This window comes from Aquarana catesbeiana, linkage group LG06 (assembly GCF_042186555.1).
Source record: "Aquarana catesbeiana isolate 2022-GZ linkage group LG06, ASM4218655v1, whole genome shotgun sequence".
Classification (NCBI taxonomy): Eukaryota; Metazoa; Chordata; class Amphibia; order Anura; family Ranidae; genus Aquarana; species Aquarana catesbeiana.
The window spans coordinates 327,104,018-327,125,296 of NC_133329.1; the positions used below are offsets into that span (position 1 = coordinate 327,104,018).

The 21,279-nt window shown below is 41.1% G+C and overlaps 1 protein-coding gene across 1 annotated transcript in view; it reads left to right on the forward strand.

The window, feature by feature from the left end:
- Nucleotides 1–19,150, forward strand: part of FKBP7 (FKBP prolyl isomerase 7) — a 30,606-nt gene extending 11,456 nt beyond the window's left edge. Inside the window, exons 3-4 of the mRNA XM_073633819.1 lie at nucleotides 2,575–2,702; nucleotides 16,279–19,150. Coding sequence (XP_073489920.1) covers nucleotides 2,575–2,702; nucleotides 16,279–16,440 — 290 coding nt within the window. The 3' untranslated portion in view covers nucleotides 16,441–19,150. The remainder of the gene's footprint in view (nucleotides 1–2,574; nucleotides 2,703–16,278) is intronic.
- The last annotated feature ends 2,129 nt before the right edge of the window (nucleotides 19,151–21,279 follow it).

Sequence of the window (21,279 nt, forward strand, 5' to 3'; positions counted from 1 at the left end):
TCTTTGTGAACACGACATGCTTGTGTTTTGAGATTCTGATTCAATGTTTAATACACCAATAAAATATATTTTTAGGTTTTATATTGTCAGTACAATGTGTTAGGTGTGTCAAACATCACCTACGCATCTTCTGTAATACCACGTGTCAGATTACTCCTTTAGGTTGAATAAAGCAGCAGTAGTGCTAATGTTTCCATTTTAGAAGTGGCTCTGTGCTTTCTGGTTGACGTAACCGCTGGGCAATCTCTCCCATTCAAAGGGGAAATATAAATGTAGGCTTTTCTGCAGCTGTATGGCTCTACACATACCTTCTTTCTCCTATTTATAAAGTTACTGTAGCACCCTCTAGTTTGTGCTGGGAGTTAGTACAGGTTACTGGCTCATGGTAAAATGAGTTTCTTGAATCTGGGTCAGGGGTTTACTAAGGTTCAGGGCTGGGTGATCCAGGCAGCTCTCTGGTGCCTCCCCCTGGTCTAGAAGGTTGAAGAATCGTTTAAAACTAGAGGGTGGAGGTAGGGAGGAGCTACCTTGAATATTTTTGGAGCCTTGGCCAATCCTCAGAGGTAGGCTGTCAGGGGGCTGAGACCACTTCATAAATAGACATGAGCCATACCAGCAGGTGCAGTTTGGTGGAAGATGGAGATACAGTGTTGAGGAGGCTGTTGGTGGCCCTCTAGTCTGGGGGGGTGTCCTGCCTTGGGCCAGGGCTTGAATGCTGGATGGATCCTGCCATAACACACGGGAGGAAGTCTTTCCTGGAGACACAGGGGCAAGAGAGGACAGAGTGAGTAGAGCAACACTGTGGGGACTAACAAAAGGGGGGAGACTACCACATATAGTCAGTCTCCCTTGAAGAAAGCAGTGTGCTTAAGTCTTCAGCCTTTCCCTAGTGATCTCCTGAGAGACAGCCAGGAGGGTTGGTGAAGGAGACAGCTGCAGCAAGGTGGGTTGGCAGTGCCTGGTGCTGGGATCAGTGGCCACAGAGAAGTCACAAGCTGTTTCACTACATTTGTGCTACACAAAAAGGGGCTATGGGGGTGTGCTACATTACTATCTTCTTTTAGCCTCCCTTTATGTGATGCCTCTGAAGACTTAATACAGTTGCTGATGCTTCTTTCCTGTCCTCACTGGGGAGGAGATTTAGCCAATTTCACATGAACCAAAAATGCATAAGGAAGCGCTTAAAAAATATATATATATGAATCTATAACCTAAACCCATACCTCCATATACAATGATAACATAAAATAAAAATCTGTGAAAATGTATATGTATATATATATATATATATATATATATACAATGTTATATAAATATGTAAAAAAACGTATCTAAAAAAGGTGAAGTGAAAACCCAACACAAAGTTCATTGATATATACTGTATATTATAAAACTTGAATCTTCAGCCCCCAACGAAAATGTGTCAAAACAATTGCCACTAGGTACATCCAAAACAATAAGATAAACTCACAATAGCCCAGGTCAGGTCCACAAGATACTGCTATATCTTCAGAGGTCCATTTATGAATGGAGTTGTTGCCTTTGGGTGCATTTGAGAACTGCTTGACCTTCCTTAAAGCAGAATTAAAGTCCTGCTTTTAAAAATTTCGAGCAGGCAGGCTCTTTATAGCACAAGAGCAATGGGGGAGAGTTACTAAAACTGGCACACACAGAATCTGGTGCAGCTGTGAGTAGTAACCAATCCGCTTCAAACTTCAGCTTGTTCAATTAAGCTTTGACAATAAAATCTAGAATCTGATTGGCTACTATGCACAGCTGCACCAGATTCTGTGTTTTAGTAAATCTCCCCCAATGTCTCTTCAGCAATAAAATAAACCTGCATGCTTGCAGTCTCTCTTAGAATATGCACTGAGCTGCGTTTGCGCAGCTTAGTTTGCATTCTGACATGGCGCCTGTGCACCAGGAAGACTGCAATCCTGCACATGCACAGGAGTGACGTCATTCTATGCAGACCAATGCAGAAATTTGCAGCTCGTCAACCAGAAGAAACTGGATAGAAGATGCTGGTGAGGGATGCCAGGCCGTTGAAGAAAAGGTAAGTATTACAGTCTTTAGTTCCGCTTTAGGCTTCATTCACACTACTCCGACCTGAAAGTCGCAAATTTGCCAGGCGACTTGCTGGCGATTTTCTGGCGACAAAAGTACTACTTTGATGCGACTTTGAAGAGAGGGAGGGGCTACACCGCAGGGTAATCTTCCTGTAATGTCGGATCCAAATCACATCAATATAGATGAGGATTCGACTTGGAGGCAACGTCCATTAAAGTCTATGTGCAAAAGTCGGATAGATAGCTTTTCTTTGGATGGTAGCACCCGGTAGCACATTTGCAGTGGGGCATAAAGAGTCAAGTTTTTTAATACAGATATCAACGGGCTTTGTTTTGGGATTCGCTTTACCTTTTTATATGTATTGCATTTATATATTCATATAACTTTGTATATATACAAATGTGAACTAAACTGTGATAAAGATAATACATGAAATTGTGTCTTCTTTCATACATCTTTAAAAATATTCCTAATATGCTTAATTTTGTATTGTTCCTTTAATAGACAAAATTCCACCTAATGCGACTCTGATCTTTGAAATTGAGCTGTATGCAGTCACCAAAGGGCCGCGCAGCACTGAGGCATTCCAACAAATTGATACAAACAATGATAAGCAACTTTCCAAAGAGGAGGTAATAGAATTATTTTCTGTTAAAATCTTGTACTGAAAATGTTGTATATACTGTATATGTCAGGTCTGGGTGTCAGAGTGTAGGTGATCTAGTAAAAGCGGTAATTAGTTAGGGAGAGGTAGTTTGTATTGAGGAAAGTAAGTACCATATTTATCGGTGTAGAACACGCACTTTTTTCCCCTGAAAACAGAGGGTAAACAGTGCCCGCATGTTATATGCTGATATCATGTTTTACCCACAGGGGGCGTAGATCTCGCGGTCCGCCCCAGGAGCCACCCATGGGGGGGGGGGGTGAGGCCGGCCGCCCCACCTCTCCTGGCCCTGGGACAGTGCTGCCTGCATAGTCTGAAGTTGAGAAGTTGAGCCCTTTCTCCTACACTGCTCCTCCTATGTCAGTGTCATTGAAAACAAAGCTTGTAAATATCTCAATAGCTCAGTTTTTTCTGGCTGCTTTCCTCCTCCTCTGAGTGTAGTTTTAGATTGGAGAAGTAGAGCGGTCACATGACCATCTATGTAACGTCAGAGGAGAGCAGTCATGTGACTAGGTCAGTGGAAAAAACGGAGCTATTGAGATATATGGAAGCTTTATTTTACAATAGGAGTTACACAGGTGGAGCGGTGTTGAAGGGGGGCTAGCAGTGATTTTTTTTTCTTAACTGTGGAGTATGCTGGCAGTGCTGTCCCTGGGGGTCTCCTGGGAGTGCAGGGAGGGGCTGTATACTGGATGGGGGGTGTGTACTGGGGAGGGGGCTGTAAACTGGATGGGGGGGCTGTATACTGGATGGGGGGCTGTATACTGGGGAGAGGGGCCGTATAATAGATGGGGGCCGTGTACTTAATGGGGGCTGTATACTGGATGGGGGGCTGTGTACTGGGGATGGGGGCTGTATACTGGATGGGGGGCTGTGTACTGGGGAGGGGGGCTGTATACTGGATGGGGGGGCTGTGTACTGGATGGGGGGATGTGTACTGGGTGTTGGGCTGTGTACTTGGGAGGGGGGCTGTGTTCTGGATGGAGGGCTGTGTTCTGGATGGGGGGCTGTGTACTGTGCAGGGGGAGGGGGGCTGTGTACTGTAAAGGGGCTATGAAAACATTTTTTCCTTAACATTCCCTCTTAAAATTGGGTTGAATGTTATACACCGATAAATACGGTACTTTGCGAGGTGTGTGCTGAGATGACAGACAATATTAGGGGTGTTGGTATAGTGGAACATTATCACTGTTTCTTGCTCGGCATTACAGTTATCCTTACATTGTGATAATGTTTAGACATGTGCAATTCGCTTTGTTCCAAATTTGTTTTTCGACGAAAATGGACAAATTTGTTAATTTGGAAATATTCAAATTAACGAAAACCCGTTTAACAAATTTTTACGAAAATTTGCAAATTTGAAAATCCGAAAATTCAAAAGAACGAAAATCTGAAATCCAAAAATTCAAAAGAACAAAAATCCGAAAAACCCTAAATTCAAAAACCCGAAAATTCTAAAATCCAAAATAATAACTAATTTACCTAAAGTTATAGGTATTGGAATTTCCTTTCAAATTTGACTGTTAGTGAACAAAACGAATACAAATTTATCCGAAGTTACGAATTATCCAAAATAACAAATGCCGCATCTAAACGAATGGAATGTAACAAATTAATAACAATTAATAATAATAATAATAATAATAATAATGATTTCTTTAAATGATTATTTTGTATTATTAATTAGTTACGTTCCATTCGTTTAGATGCAGCATTCGTTATTTTGGGTAATGCCTAACTTCAGATAAATTCGTATTTGTTACGTTCGATAAAAGACAAATTTGAAAGGAAATTCCAATACCAATAATTTAATAGTTTCTTCTTGTTGGATTTTCATTCTTATTTTAGAATTTCAGATGTTTATGAATTTATTTGAAATAACGAATTTCGATCATAACGAATGATCCAAAAAATGAATGAAACGAAAACAAACAAATTTTTCGGCAGTGCACATGTCTTGGTGGCCTAATTCCAAAAGTTTAGAAGTGTTCACGCTTCTTTTGACATTTAGAGTGATGTCAGTTGACATAAGGTAAATGTTTTGTGTCATGATACAAAGGTAGGTGTTTGCAATGTTTTTTACTCTCGTTATAGCCTCCATCTGCCCCAGTCTCTTGGTATTATTCTCACTAATGCACCGATGGAAGCATTTAATTGTGTTAAGCCACTGCTACATGGCGCCAAAAGTGGGATTTGACGTCTGTGTCATCGTTTTCACAACATGTGCATTTAATTAAAATATTGGCTTATAGCTTTAACAGTTTTTTGCTAGAATGGATAAATAAAGAGTAAAAGAATGGCTGAAGTACTTGGCTTTCATGGAGAAAATGCTGTTAAAAGCCTAGGTAATGTGATCTCTATCAAAGGGAAGAATCCAAGTTCAGGCTGGCTGATCATCTTTTTCAGCATAAATCATAAGACCAAATACTTACAATGGGCAAAAATAAATCTGGTTGGTCGCATGTCCAGTAAAACCACCTTTATTTCAGGAAATCCATAAAAACACTTCCAAAATCACAAATAGTGGGGAACAGCATCACCAGCTAATACGTTTCGCGCCCACTTAGCACTAAGAGCTATGACTAAGTGCTAAGTGAGTATGAAACACGTTAGCTGGTGATGCTGTTCCTCCCTATTTGCGTTCGTGGAATTGTTTTTTGGACTTTGGACCAACCAGATTTATTTTTGCTCATTGGAATCCGTAATGGACAGGGCCAGCACCTGGTTAGTATGTTAGTGGAGACGGAGGTGGGAGACTTGGATCTAGAGCAGTGTTCACACACATTCACCAAATGCATACACTTTTAGCCAGAGGAATGACATTTCCTTCAGGAAAGATAAGTACTTCAGCACTGTATATGACAACGGGGATGGGTCCTGAACAGAAGATGTATCCCTACTCTTTGAGCTGTGGTCCCTCTAAGGGGATGATATAAATACAGTTTTGGAGTACCCATGCTGGGTGAGGGGTTTAGGTTATAAAGGGGAAAACTGACTTACAGGGGTTCAGCGCTGCATAGAAACCAATCAGCTTCTATTTTTTATTTTTTTTTGTCAAAGCTTAATTGAACAAGCTGAAGTTAGAAGCTGATGGGTTACTATGCAGAGCTGCACCAGATTTTGCACACTCCAGTTTTAGTAAATCTCCCCCACAGTTTTCTCAAGAAGGGTAAATCCTTGTAAGTCCTCATATGAGATCCGGTATTCAAAGCCTCAGAGAGACTTTGGGTGAGAAAGAGCCTCCAACCCTGACTGTGGAGACTCTAGCCCTAACAGTTAACCCGCCTGTGGGAGAGGCCTGAAAAGGAACAGGTAGCAGTCAGTAGTTGTCTGTAAGGTAGAGTGGAGCAGGACTGGCTGATGACTGAGACACGTTTGCTGAGCTTCTGGGACATTTCTGGACTCCTGAGTAGGCAGGAACTTTAAAAACCCTTTGGTGGGACAAGCTTGTGATGGTAGTGAATCGAAAGCTTATTTGTGTGTATCAAAAGTTTAAACAGTTTTGCTTAGTTTTTCTATGCCAAGCAAGCTGTTTTCATTTAGCATTTTAGTTGGTGATCCCAGGCTCCCCATACCACAGCACTCTCTTACTATTTATTTACTTATCCATTTTATAAAGTCCATTCACTTAGGTTTTTCACTTTGAGAAAATCCCCAGTCCAGGTCATTTGGGGCCACAGCAAGCATCCGTGAGTGCTAGACCAACTTAACCACTTAAGGACCAGCCTCGTTTTGGATTTTAGGTGTTTACATGTTTAAAACAGGTTTTTCTGCTAGAAAATTACTTAGAACCCCCAAACATTATATATGGTTTTTCTTCTAACACCCTAGAGAATACAATGGCGGTCATTGCAATACTTTTTTTTGCACCGTATTTGCGCAGCGGTCTTATAAGCGCACTTTTTTTGGAAAAAATTCACTTTTTTGAATAAAAAAATAAAACAACAGTAAAGTTAGCCCAATTTTTTTTAATATTGTGAAATATAATGTTACGCCAAGTAAATTGATACCCAACATGTCATGCTTGAAAATTGCGCCCGCTCGTGGAATGGCGTCAAACTTTTACCCTCAAAAATCTCCATAGGCGACGTTTAAAAAATTCTACAGGTTGCATATTTTGCGCTACAGAGGAGGTCTAGGGCTAGAATTATTGCTCTCGCTCTACCGGTCGCTGTGATACCTCACATGTGTGGTTTGACCACCGTTTTCATATGCGGGTGCTACTCGCGTATGCGTTCGCTTCTGCGCGCGAGCTCTTCGGGACAGGGGGGTTTTAAAAAAATTTTTTTTTATTTTTATTATTTATTTTAAAATATTTTATTTATTTTTACACTGTTTAAAAAAAAAAAATTGTTTCACTTTTATTCCTATTACAAGGAATGTAAACATCCCTTGTAATAGAAAAAAGCATGGCAGGACCTCTTAAATATGAGATCTGGGGTCAAAGACCTCAGATCTCATATTTACACTAAAATGCATTTAGAAAAATGACATTTGAAAAAATATGCCTTTTAAGAGGCGTGGACGGAAGTGATGTTTTGACGTTGCTTCCGCCCAGCATTATCTTGGAGACGAGTGAGCGCCATCTTGGCCTCACTTGTCTCCTGACACACAACGGAAGAGGACGCGATCGCCTCCGCCGCTACCGACGGCTCCGGTAAGCGGCGGAGGGCACCGGATCGCGGCGGGAGGGGGGGGGCCCTCTCCCGCCACCGATAAAAGTGATCTCGCGGCGAATCCGCCGCAGGGACCACTTTTATCTGAAAGCCGGCCGCCGCACGAAAACGGGGATACCGGGGTTATGGCAGCTAGCTGCTGCCATAACAACGATATCCCCGTTCAAACTTAGGACGTATATAGTCGTGCGGCGGTCGGGAAGTGGTTAAGTACAAATGTTGGCTGCATACAGCACTTGTTACTGTTTAATAAAACTTTATTGTTGCAAGTGCAGTATAAGATTTACTTAAAGCAATAAAGTTTTATTGAATGCTGAAAAGTGCCGTGTTCGGCCTAAATTTAAACATGGAGTAACACATAGATTTATTTATAGGTCCTCTATTAATTAACAAACACAAACTTTGAGCTGTGATCCCTCTAGGGGGGATGATTTAAATACAGCTTTGGAGTACTCAGGGGTTCTCACCCATGCAGGGTGAGGGGTTCAGGTTACAAATGGGAAAACTGACATAAAGTTTTCCCAAGACTGGTAAGTCATTGTAAGTTCTCATATGGGATCCGGTATTCAAAGACTCAGAGAGACTTTGGGTGAGAAAGAGAGCCAATTCCCCTGAAGACGTCATGGGAATGTAATGACAAATGGTTAATTAAAGACACTCAACAACTTTGTTTGCCATATAATTGGCCGCGGCACGTTTATTGATGTAATAATAAATACATTAACATCATTTTAATCATTTTTATTAATTCATAAAAATTCTCAACTTGCAAATAATAAATACAAAAAACAGCTCAGTCTTACAGGACTCGAGCAATACAGAATATCTTATAAACACAAGTCCCCCAAATGCCGGGCTTGTATTAACAAGGCCCGCCTACCCCACAACCACGACCAATTCAATGCTATTTTGAAAATCAACGTTAAAAATATCTAAACCTCTGTCAGATAGGTGAACTCCATCTGCCCTATACAAACCCGCAAAACCTCCCTCCAGATCCCTATGTCTTTAGGAAAAACCTCCAATAAGTGGCATAAATGTTTCCATACATCTATTTACCTGACGCCTAATTTTCTCCAAGTTTTTAAATTGGACATCCTGCAGCCATAACAGCCTTGAAACTATTTCGGAAAAAATTATTGCGGTATTCGAGGAAGCTAATTTAAATCGATGAAGGTCACGCTTCATTGAGAACAGCAGATCCAGCGTTTTCAGTTTACCCACGTCATTACCCCCAAGGTGAACGATTAGCACATCCGGAACCGGACACATTTCCAATAACTTGGAAAGATAAAAGCATAAAATAATCCATTGAAGCTCACAAATTCCTTTCTATAGAACTCTAAATTCCTCATAATCCAACGATAGATTGGGTGTATAGCACCGCTTCCTGGCTCTTTTGTTAGCCCAAAAAATAAGAGTGACCCAGGATCCAAATGCATCTTCTACCACCTATAAAATTAAAAAGAGAGATCAGGTCTGACATACAATTGAAATCGGTGAGAATCCCACCTTCCCAGTTTTTTTAATAATGTCATCTTCCAGGCCCATCCTTGCAGCTTCGGCAGTACACTCGGCTATGTGTATATCGGCGGCGCTTACTCCTCTTCCCCTCACAGACAGCGGGGATCGGTGTATGATATGCACCCACGATTTTCCCCTGATTTTAAGGGGAAAAAGTGAGTGTTATACGCCGATAAATACGGTAAGCAAATTTCTCGAAGTACGGACATGAGACTGAACACCCCATAGGGAGACACATGTCGTAATAAAATTGATTCTCAAAAAACATACCTAATGAATAAGAGCCCTTGCACACTGGGGCGGGGGGCGGCGTCGGCGGTAAAACGCCGCTATTATTAGCGGCGTTTTACCGTCGGTATGCGGCCGCTAGCGGGGCGGTTTTACCCCCCGCTAGCGGCCGAGAAAGGGTTAAATACCACCGCAAAGCGCCTCTGCAGAGGCGCTTTGCCGGCGGTATAGCCGCGCCGTCCCATTGATTTCAATGGGCAGGAGCGGTAAAGGAGCGGTATACACTCCGCTCCTTCACCGCTCCGAAGATGCTGCTAGCAGGACTTTTTTTAGCGTCCTGCCAGCGCATCGCTCCAGTGTGCAAGCCCTCGGGGCTTGCACACTGGAATGAAAGTAGCGGCACTTTCGGGGCGGTTTGCAGGCGCTATTATTAGTGCAATAGCGCCTGCAAACCGCCCCAGTGTGCAAGGGCTCTTATATGAAGCCGGGTTAATTGGCAGTAGTCTAAATGCTTATTTAATATCTGCTTTAGCAAGTAATGCAGCTTTACCAAATTTCCTAATATGATAGATGACATCCTCAAAAGTGCAATAAGAGACAGATGATAGACATTCATTAATCTCATCATTTAATGATGAACCCTTAGGGAATGAGAGATTATGGTTTAAACGGAATGAGTTTGGCTCCTTTTTGGGAACAATCCCCAAGGGGGATATTCTGAAATTTGGAAATGGCGGGGTACTAAATGGTCCAGCTATTCTCCCTGCCTTAATTTCTCCATGCAATTTTTCCCTGACAATATGAGAAAAGTTCATAACGGATTTTAAATTGTTCACTAATACACATCCATTTCCTTTAAATACAGGTAAAGGGAAACCCCTAGAAAAGCCATCAGTTAAAAACTTGGCTGTCTCCTGATCCTGGGTACACTTCCAGCCATTGCTGTATGCTTGGCAGATTCACCGGAGTGTAAGTTTTTGGCCAGGTTATCTCTTTGACCATGAAAATTGGCGCTCCTTTTAAAACATTTAAGTAAGGGATGAGGTCCTGAGCAGTGAGAGCATTCATGGTTATATTTGCATGAACCCCCCCCCCACTTACACCGATTTTCGTTGTGTGCGAAACAGTAACACCTTTTATAAGGGGAAACTGTAGCTGAAGACGGCTGTTTAGGATAAAAGACTTTCTGCTGCAAATTTTTTTTTTTTTTGACAATCAGGAGTGCTTTATTGAAGAAAAATATTACATGCAAATTGAAATACACAAATACCTGCTGCAAAATTAAGGTCAACCATAGACCGATATCCTTATTACCCCACTTTAAAGAAGGGTAAATAGATCATTTTTGCCTAAAAGATTCATCATACTGGTACCAGCCTAATCCACCAAAGCTTCTGTAGGCTTCCAGTACATGCTCCAGGTGTTGGAAAAGACTGGTACAGTATTTGGGATGTTTTTCCCCTAGAACGCTAGCATAAATAGTAAAAACCTGCAACCAATTTTGAAATGATTAGGCCACATGCCTACGTCTCTCTTCCTCAGGCTTATCGTCAGATTTTTTGTCCGTTCTGTTAATAAATTCTTTTGCAGAGGGAAGTAATGACAAAATGTCTACAAACTGCCCTTTCCATATCTTATCTTTAACCTGAGCAGAAAGGCGGTATCCCAATGGTGAAATTTCACACAGCAATATTTCTTTCAAACATGACTCTGCAACTGAGGAATTAGTAATATTAAGTTCAGCTGGCAATGAATTACTAGAAATTGCATTAGACGCAAAGTAAGATGTAGCACTGTTAGCATTTGTCACGTTTACAAATCTATTCACTGAATCATTAGACCATACGTTTGCATAATTGCTATTCTCATTAATAGGTGTATTAATGCTATCAGCTAACCTGTTAATGGATCCCATTATGTTATTTAACACTTGTGATAACTCACCCTGACCGCTAGATGTCACTAGTGTATTAGCCTGTGTTGAGTTAGTCAGGTGTTGCTCACTAAAGCCTCCGGTGGACACAATAGGTATTTCTTGTTCACTTTGACTGGAATTTCTTGCCTACCCAGACTAGCACTGGGTGGGGTATGTTGAATAATTATTCCTGCTGAAGTTGCCTCCTCCTCAGCCATCCTAGTGGATGCTGCTCTAGTTGCCTGCCTCCCTCTGCTCCTGGGCGGTGATGGGGATAATGTTCTCCTCCTCCTCCTTTTTTCCCTAAGGCTGGTTCTTCTATTTACCTCGGAAGTAGCCGCCTCTTCCGGCGGCGCCATACTGGCTTCTTCTTCCCCCAGAGAGGTATGCGGCCGAGTTGGCTGGCTATGCTGGTTCTGCCTGTGGATTTGAGAGCTGCGAGTCACTGGGTGCCTTGGCTTGGACAGCTGCTAGGTAACTCTAATGCCTCCCGTCCGTCCTCTTCTTGTACTTGCCCTCACCGTCCTTCTTCCATTCCTCCCATCTCTAGGCACCGCCGCAGGCATTCCTCTCCACCGCTGTTCCCGGCCCGCTCCAGCCCACGCCTCATAAGAGTCTTCATGGTCAGGTCAGCAGCAGTTCTAGTGACAAAGCTCCTCTGAACTTGTTGCTGACTCTGACCAACTGGTGAGGAAATTCCCATGGGGCCAGCTTTATATAATGAGCCCCTTTCTGGGATGTTCTAATGGGTCATGTGACCCTCTAGATCAGGGGTCTTCAAACTACGGCCCTCCAATTGTTCAGAAACTACAATTCCCATCATGCTTAGTCATGTCTGTGGATTTCAGAGTTTTACAATGCCTCATGGGACGTGTAGTTCCACAACAGCTGGAGGGCCGTAGTTTGGTAATCCCTGCTCTAGAACATGCCCGGCGGTCATGTGATGGTCCCGCAGTACTGCAGTGTCACCTGACCCCATTTTTATCTCTTTTTTTTTTTTTTCATTTCAAACTACACATGAGGAAAGGGGGGCAGCCACATGCCCATGCGGACAGGCTCAAATCATTAAGCCCTTTCAGTCCATTCTTTGCATCGGGCAGGGCCTACACGTGACGCCTTTATGCTCTCTGACTGCCGAAAAACTGGTGTTTGGAGAAACCGTTCTGTGCATCTTTTAATGCGATTTTACTGTGGAAAATATGTAAGTGCACTTCTATTATTAAAGATACATATTGCACTATGAGATGTCGTTTTCTTGCTTTACATTACATTGCTGGGAGAGCTCACAGCAAGGGGATGAGGACTGACAGGAAGACATCCTGGTTATTTTTAAATGCACTGTTGACCATTTATTATGGTCCACACTATCTGGTAAGGAGCCTTGTCTTATATCACAGGTGATATCACTGTGGTGATTAGCATTGGATGTAACAACAATCTATTTCTTGGATTGCTTATATTTATTAGATAAGAGCGGCATTCACTTGCACTTGGATATGGGACTATAGACCTTATATATTTTTGGATGTTGCACTTGAATTAGCCTTTTTTTTTTAATTCATGAATTGGGACTTAATTATTTGTTTATAGAATTTGAATATTGATTTCATTATGCTGGTGTATTTTTTTTTTTTATGAAAGGTAAATTTGCATTCATTTCTAATTTTTGCACTTGTTATCATTAATTTATATGAGAGATTTATGCACATTCAGTATGGTATATTTTCTATCATGTTGTATTAATTTAGCGCCACGCTATTTCATTTATTTATGTACATATTTGGTATCACAGATTTTGGTGTAGGCTGCTTTTATGTGTTAAAATCTTCCCCAGCGCAGAATTATTTTTGTTTTTAAACACATTACTTATCTTGCTCATTAATGGTGTGTACATTTTTAAAATAAACAGATGTAGCCCTTTAAGGTAAATAAGCACCATTCATAATTAGAAAATGTATGCAGTATAGTAAAATGTTAAACAAGGTACACATTAATGTTCCGTGTAAATGGCCATGTAATTGTGATATTCAATTAGCTACATTGATCTTATTAGGGTATTCTGTAGAAGCAGACCTACATAAAGTAGCTGTCATCAGTATCCTTAGACTAAACGGTAAATTATTAAACTGTTTGGCTAATGGTTTCCTTTGTTACAGTACTGACAATTACAGGGTCGATAACAAATTAATCCTCATTGAGAAATGCAAATATGGCATTTATATTAGTGTTACTTCTATGCTATATGATTATTCAACTGATTTGGTTTTTAATCACATAGCTGATATTTTATGAGCCTAGAAAAATGCAGGATGGGTAACATTTGCTAATGAGGTTTATAGTGGTTTATAAGAATGCAGAGGGGCTTTTCATTTTTATTGGAACTACAAGTCCTGGGATAAATGGGAATTTGAAGGATTGTATCTCCAATCCAAGCAGCTGGAACCGTTGTGTTTCATGAAAAATAGGTGATGGGAGGATAGCATATCCATTAATTTATGTACAGGGTGTTATAGCTCTCCAGTGTAGATTTCTTACCCCCCCCCCCCCCCAACTGCCAGTCAAGTGTGGCTCTCAAATGTATAGATTATACATACCTATGGTCAGCTCTGTTGCCAAGGATTGTAGTTTTACTGGAAGGGGTCCCTAACAGGGATACGCACAACATCCAATCACTAAAGTTTATTGGCAGTTTCCTTATATGCAGGCTGGTGCTCACTATTTCGGGGGGAGGGGGCACAGGCAACACTTAAATACATTATTAATATAAATATTAAACAGCCAAACTCTAACAAAAAATGTATTATTATTATTTATTAATAAAAATAATGTATTAATAATAACAATATTTTATTTATTTTGTGTTAGGGTTTTTATTATTATTATTATTATTATAATATATTTTTAAGGGTTAGGGGTTAATTATGTATTTATTTATTATTACATAGTATTCATTTATTGTATTTATTTATGATTATTTTTATTTATTTGTGTATTTTACATGTATTTAATAATTTGTTGTTGTTATTATAAGTAGTAGTATTAACACCCTAACCCTAGCAGAAATATATAATAAGTAAATAATAATAAGACAATAAAATATTAACCCCCTAACCCTAACCTCAATCCCTAATCCTAACCTAACCTTAAAGGGGTTGTAAAGGCACACGGTTTTTTATCTTAATGCATTCTAGGCATTAAGATAAAAAGCATTCTGTGTGCAGCAGCCCCCCTCACACTTACCTGAGATTTCTCTCTGTCCAGGAATGTCCACGAGTGTCCCAGCCATCCGAGATTCTCCTTCCTGATTGGCTGAGACACAGCAGCGGCGCCATTGGCTCCCGCCGCTGTCAAAGTCAGCTAGCCAATCAGGGAAGAGAGGAAACGGGGCCCGGTCGGGGCTCCGTGTCTGAATGGACACACGGAGCTTTGACTAAGCTCGGGTGCCCCCCATAGCAAGCTGCTTGCTGTGGTGGGCACTGAACAGGAGGGAGGAGCCAGGATCAGGTAAGTATAACATGCTTATTATTTTTATAGGAAAAAAATTAGACTTTACAATCACTTTAACATTTATTGCCCTAACAAAAAATAATAATAAATGAACAAATGATATTAATAAAAAAAAATAAATAAAAGCTCATGGAAAAGCTAAAAAAAGCTGAAAAACCTAGCAGAAAATATGCAACAAATAGTTTTCTCTATTGGCTAATAGAAAAATGCCAAAGCTCAAAAATGCTGTATAAAAATGTGCCAAAATTACACATAAAAATGCTGGAAAAACGCTAAGACGCTACGCTCAAGTGTGAATGCAGCCTAAGACTAGACTCTTTGTACTGCAGTACTAAAAGCATAAACAATAGCTCTCTGATAGAGAGATTACACCCCAAGGGACTGTGGAAGACAAACAATAGGTAAGAAAGGCTAGGTCAATTGAGGGCTCTCAGATAAGAAGGCTAGACTTAGGCCTGTGAGTTTAATACACTACCAGCAAACCAGTTCTGCCCCCAGGTATGTAACCAGGTCTGAACAGTTGTTTGAAGTTAGCTTCTGCCACCACAGTTGGGGCCCTTTAACGTTGGTGTGCAAAAGCAATGAGATGAAGGCGGCTAGCTGAAGATAAACACGTTCAATGCTATGGGAAGAGCAAAGTGGAGGGAGGAATTGGGAGGAAATAGCACTACAGGCTTATTCACAAGTGGGAGTTTACAAAGAGTAAGGGAAGAGTAAGGGTCGGGGAACCTGTCACCAGATACTTCTACAGCAGTCCATGTGCGACCACAAGTTGCCTGTTTGGTAGGGGGCCCCCTTGAGCAGCGATGCAGCAATGGCAGTCAAGATGAATGCAGCTCGATCGGCGACTCTGGGTGAAGGATGCCTCTTCTTGGGTTACCTCCATGGCTCAGCAGTCCATCCCCCCCCCCCCTGGTTCTGGTACATCCCATCGACACCACACAGCACAGCTAAATACATACCTTCCCAGTTGGCACGTCTCTCTCCAACTGTCCAGCTCCACCCTGGGCTTTTGTTTTTGTTATGTCCCTCCTCCTTTCCGGTGCTTGTTGGCCTTGTAGTTGTGACTGCAGCCCCACTGTGTTCAAGTTCAAGGCTACAATTCTGGGCACTTTTGTTTAAATTACAATTAGGCAAAGTAGTGGACACTGCCATCTTGTGGGCAAATAAAGTTCTGCATCTCAGTAACAGTACCCAGTGTTACATGCTGTATATCTGGGCCATTATTCTGTGGAATGCTACCAAGCCTGAGATAAAAGTTAGAACTCCTTTAGCCACTATATTTTTAGATGCTTTTTAAATATTTTTATTACAATGTCCTTGCATACCCATTTTAGGCCCATATATGGCTATATACCCATATTGGGTCAATGCCATTGACCTAATGTGGCCATGTACCCATATTAAGTCAATGATGTCACAAACCTTTCCGCCGCCTTTTCAAACTTGAAGATGCAGGAAGGGAAATGCTTTGCAGATGATTGGGAACTGCAAGCCCCCCTGCCCATTGTCACAGGGAAGGAAGGTTTAGGAGGGATGCTGGAACATGTTACACCCTAAATAAGGGTGTAAAATATTCTAAAGGTGAACATAGTCTTTAAAGCTTTATAAGTGTTCCAGCTTTTGGTAATAGATATATGTTTGGTTTGAAACAACAGTTTGGCTATAAAATAATTTCATCTTTTTTCATGCAGATAAGTCATTACTTAACAGAAGAATTTAAGAAAGATGGAAAACAACGAGCCCCTACTGAACATGGCCGGATTTTAACTGACATATTTAAGAAAAATGATCACAACAATGATGGCGTCATATCATCAAAGGAATACAATGTTTTTAGGCATGATGAATTATAGTATGGTTTTTTACTACGGATAGTTGGTTATGAATTAATTGCCATAAATTATGTGTTCATGCAGGTCTCTTGGAGTGTAAAAAAAATGTTTTAAATGAATCGGCTCATCATCCTTAGTTAAGGACTTATTCACATTTGTGGCTCATTTTCATGAATGGGCTTTTGAAATGTGCATTGTACAGTATGTGTTGCCACGTTTATTATAGGTGATGTGTATATTGGCAGCCATGAGAAGTTATTAAAATGGTGCAAAGTGTAAAAAAATATAGTGTGAATGAGATTATCTGTGATGCCCACTGTAAATTCCAGTTAGAAAATTCCTGGGTATGAAGAAGCATTTGGCTCATTCGTTCTGACAGCTCAATCACCAAGCATCATCACTGTTGGATTTAAAAAGTCTATAGCCCAGTGTAAGCTATGACTTGAATGACTCCTATCTTACACAGGGAGCAGAGTGCCGCCTACTGCTTCTGGCAGCTAAATAGAATGGCAAAGGAAAGGGAAGTATGTGCTGCTTGGGAGGGAGATTAAAGTAAACCTGGCTGCCTTGCATGAACAAAGCAAAGGTACACTTTAACCACTTCAGCCCCGGAAGATTATGCTGCTGAATGACCGGGCCATTTTTTGCGATTCGTCACTGCGTCGCTTTAACTGACATATGCGCGGTCGTGCAACGCTGCACCCAAACAAAATTGATATTTTTTTTTCCCCACAAATAGAACTTTTTTTGGTGGTATTTGATCGCCTCTGCGGTTTTTTATTTTTTGCTTTTTGCTCTAATAAATATCCCCATTTTTTTTTTAAAAAGCTATTTTTTTCTCAGTTTAGGCCGATATGTATACTTCTACATATTTTTGGTAAAAAAAAAAAAAAAAATCGCAGTAAGGGTATATTGATTGGTTTGCGCAAAAGTTATAGCCTCTACAAAATAAGGGATAGATGTATAGCATTATTATTTTTTTTTTTTTTTAGTAATGGCGGCGATCTGTGATTTTTATCGGGACTGCACCATTATGGCAGACACATCGGACACTTTTGACACATTTTTGGAACCATTGGCATTTATACAGCGATCAGTGTTATAAAAATGCACTGATCACTGTAAAAATGTCACTGGCAGGGAAGGGGTTAACACTAGGGGGGCGATCAAGTGGTTAACTGTGTTCCCTGTGTGTGTTTTTAACTGTAGGGGGAGGGGACTGACCTAGAGGAAATGACAGATCGTGGTTCCTAGCTATTAGGAACTCACGATCTGTCACTCCTCACAGATCAGGGATTTGTGTGTTTACACACACACTTCCCTGTTCTGCCTCTCGTGCCTGCGATCGCACCACCGCAGTGCACGCGAGCATGCCTGCTATCCCGATCTTGCAAGCCGATGTATAGCTACAACGGCTTGTGGGATCGTGCCAACCTACTGCAGTATGATGGCGGCTGGTCAGCAAGCGGTTAAAGTAGGAGTCCAGGTTTCCTGTCACTTTAAAGTAGTTCTAAAGGCTGCAGGTTAGAATGCATGAATGTAAAAAACTTTCTGTGCAGCAGCCCCCTCCTCCAATACTTACCTGAGCTTCCCCTTGTATCAATGTGCACAAGATCATCAGCTCTCCAGGCACTCTCCTCATTGGCTGAGACAGCAGCGGGAGCCATTGGCTCCCACTGCTGTCAATCACAGCCAGTGAGCCAAAGAGAAGAGGGGCTGGAGCCAAGCTGCGGCTCAGTGTCTAAATTGACATGCAGAGCAGCAGCTCGGGAGCACACCTGCTTGGGTGCCCCCATTGCAAGCTGCTTGCTCTGGGGGCACGCAACAGGAGGGAGGTGCCAGGAGTGATGGCAGAGGACCTGAGAAGAGGAGGATCAGGGCTGCTCTGTGCAAAACCACTGCACAGAACAGGTAAGTAACATGTTTGTTATTTTTCATTTTTTTTATTGCCTTTTAATGTCACTTTGAATAGTTCCTTTTGAACAAACCTTACAGATTAATGTAGCTGCTGCATGTGTTATAATCTACTGTTATCTACGTACAGTGAGCAGCGCTGTGTTCTAGCAGTGTTACGGGCAACTTTCCATCTCCTGCTGGCATAAAAGCGTTGGTCTGAACGCTTCTCCACCATTCAGGAGACCTTGTATTTTTAGCAATGAATATAAACTTTCCTCTGGTTGGTGGAAAGGTGAAAATTGTGATGTCATCTGCCTGCCTATCCACCCTGGCCAATCAGAGGAAGCCTTTTATTCATTGCTAAAAATACAAGGCTTCTCGTGAATAGTTAAGAAGCACTCAAGCCGACTTTTAAATTCCAGCAGCAGACGAGAAGTCGCCCGTAACACTGCACCACTTGCTTATGTAGCTAATGCTACAATAGATTGTAGCACACATAGCGGATGCACCATTTCATAATGAAAATTTTTTTTTCTTGGCTAGCTTGGCCCAAACAAACTAAGGGGACAGGGAACCTGGAATTCCACTTTAAAGTGTATCTGATTCCAGAGAAGCATTGGGGGCTACCATTGCTACTCACCTTCAGAAAATGCTAGTTGCTTGGCTGTTATGCGCACCTACTGATTTTAATACTTTTTCAGAAAAGTGTACAGATCAGGACTGTCTGGGTAAAATCGTGTTTTTGATTGGTTTGCCTTAACAGTTTTGGGTGGAGGTCTTCTCTAATTACATTGTAAAATACTGAATACATTTAGTAAAATTTGTTTGCATCACAGAGACCATGTGGTCAGATTTATTTAATAAAGCAAAAATCAGTATTCAAAGTAATATCTAGTTAAAAGTAATCGTTCATTTTTCTATATTGTAAAATTGTGAAACCTGGTTTATCATCATGGGTCACCAGACTTTGTGTATCATCACTACTCTTTGCACTGTTACTAAAAAAGCCCAAATTTATTAATTTCCATTGCATTGTTTTTTTAAAGGAAAATAATGATGCAAATGTAATGCTTCAGCTAAACATATTAAATACATTCAGTATATGTCAACTGTTTTAGCTGTCAAAAATGTATGATTCTCCTGAACCTTTTGTGATTTACCCCAGCCAGGCTGCATATCCAGGAATGGTGACCCCAATTTGGCTGAACCCCAGCCAAACAGCTCAATACGCAGATGAAATGCAAATATGGGAGCTGTTTTACTTGCCAGTAGATTTTTGTTTCTGTCTATCCAGTGTAGAGATTTGCACAGCTCTGCCACACAGCATAGCCCTGTCTGATGGGTCAGAGGAGCTGATTTTTCTCTACTGCATTTAACATGTATATGTGGACAAAAAAAAAAAAAAAAAAAAATATATATATATATATATATATATATATATATATATATATATATATATATATATATATATAGCTTATTTAGTACACCTATGCAATACAAACTTATGCCCCTGAGTTTTGTCTTTTTGTAAGTGCTGCACCCAGAGAAAACAGACATTTTAAGTAATATATTTGCTGTAAAAGATGCATTTTTTGTTAGCAAAGTACCAGGAAAACTGAAAAAAAAGCATATTCACATTGGGAGTCTAGGATGTACACAGCAACAACATGAACTGTTTTCTTTAAAGTGATTAATAATTTACTAGTCTGATGTGTCAATTCTATGTTAAGTTCACTTCCTCTAGCCGTGGTATTCCAAGCCACATAAAGATGACAAACCCCTCAATTTTTACTCACCCTGAACAAGAAGTAAGGGCTTTATTTAAGAACAGGGGCAGCAGTGGCCCTTACCAACAACCAAATATCAGCCTTGACCAGTAAGCCGGCTAGAGGAAGTTGGGTACACACTGGGGGAGATATACTATAACTGGAGCACTTAGAATCTGGTGCAGCTGTGCATGGTAGCCGATTGGCTTTTAACTTCAGCTTCTTTAGTTAAAGTGATTGTAAAGTCTCATTTTTTTTTAAAATAACAAGCATGGTATACTTACCTGCTCTGTGTAATGGTTTTGCACAGAGCAGCCCAGATCCTCCTCTTCTCAAGTCCCTCGCCGGAGCTCCTGGCTCCTCCCACCTGCTGGGTGCCCCAACAGCAAGCAGTTTTCGATGGGGGCACCCGAGCAGGCACGCTCCCGATCAGCTACTCCGTGTGTCCGCCTCCTCCATCTCCTGATTGGTTCAATGGCTGTGATTGACAGCAACAGGGGTCAATGGCTAAAAACCAATCAGGCGTGCAAGTCCTGGGAGATGCAAGGCTGTCGTGGACGTCACTGGATCAAGATGGGGCTCAGGTAAGCATTGGGGGGCTGCTGCACACAGAAGGTTTTTTGCCTTCATGCATAGAATGCATGAAGGTAAAAAAACTTTGTACCTTTACAACCACTTTAACCACTTCAGCCCCGGTAGGATTTACCCCCTTAATGACCATAGCACTTTTTACAATTTGGCACTGCGTCGCTTTAACTGCTAATTGCGCGGTCATGCAATGCTGTACCCAAACGAAATTTGTGTCCTTTTCTTCCCACAAATAGAGCTTTCTTTTGATGGTATTTGATTAATTTGTATTTTCTACTTTGTATTATAAAAAAATTCCAATAAACTCAATTTTAGTCATACATTTAGGCCAAAATGTATTCGGCCACATGTCTTTGGTAAAAAAAATGTCAATAAGTGTATATTTATTGGTTTGCGCAAAAGTTATAGCGCCTACAAACTAGGGTACATTTTCTGGAATTTACACAGCCTTTAATTTATGACTGCCTATGTCGTTTCTTGAGGTGCTAAAATGGCAGGGCAGTACAAAACCCCCACAAATTACCCCATTTTGGAAAGTAGACACCCCAAGGAAATTGCTGAGAGGCATGTTGAGCCCATTGAATATTAATTTTTTTTTGTCCCAAGTGAT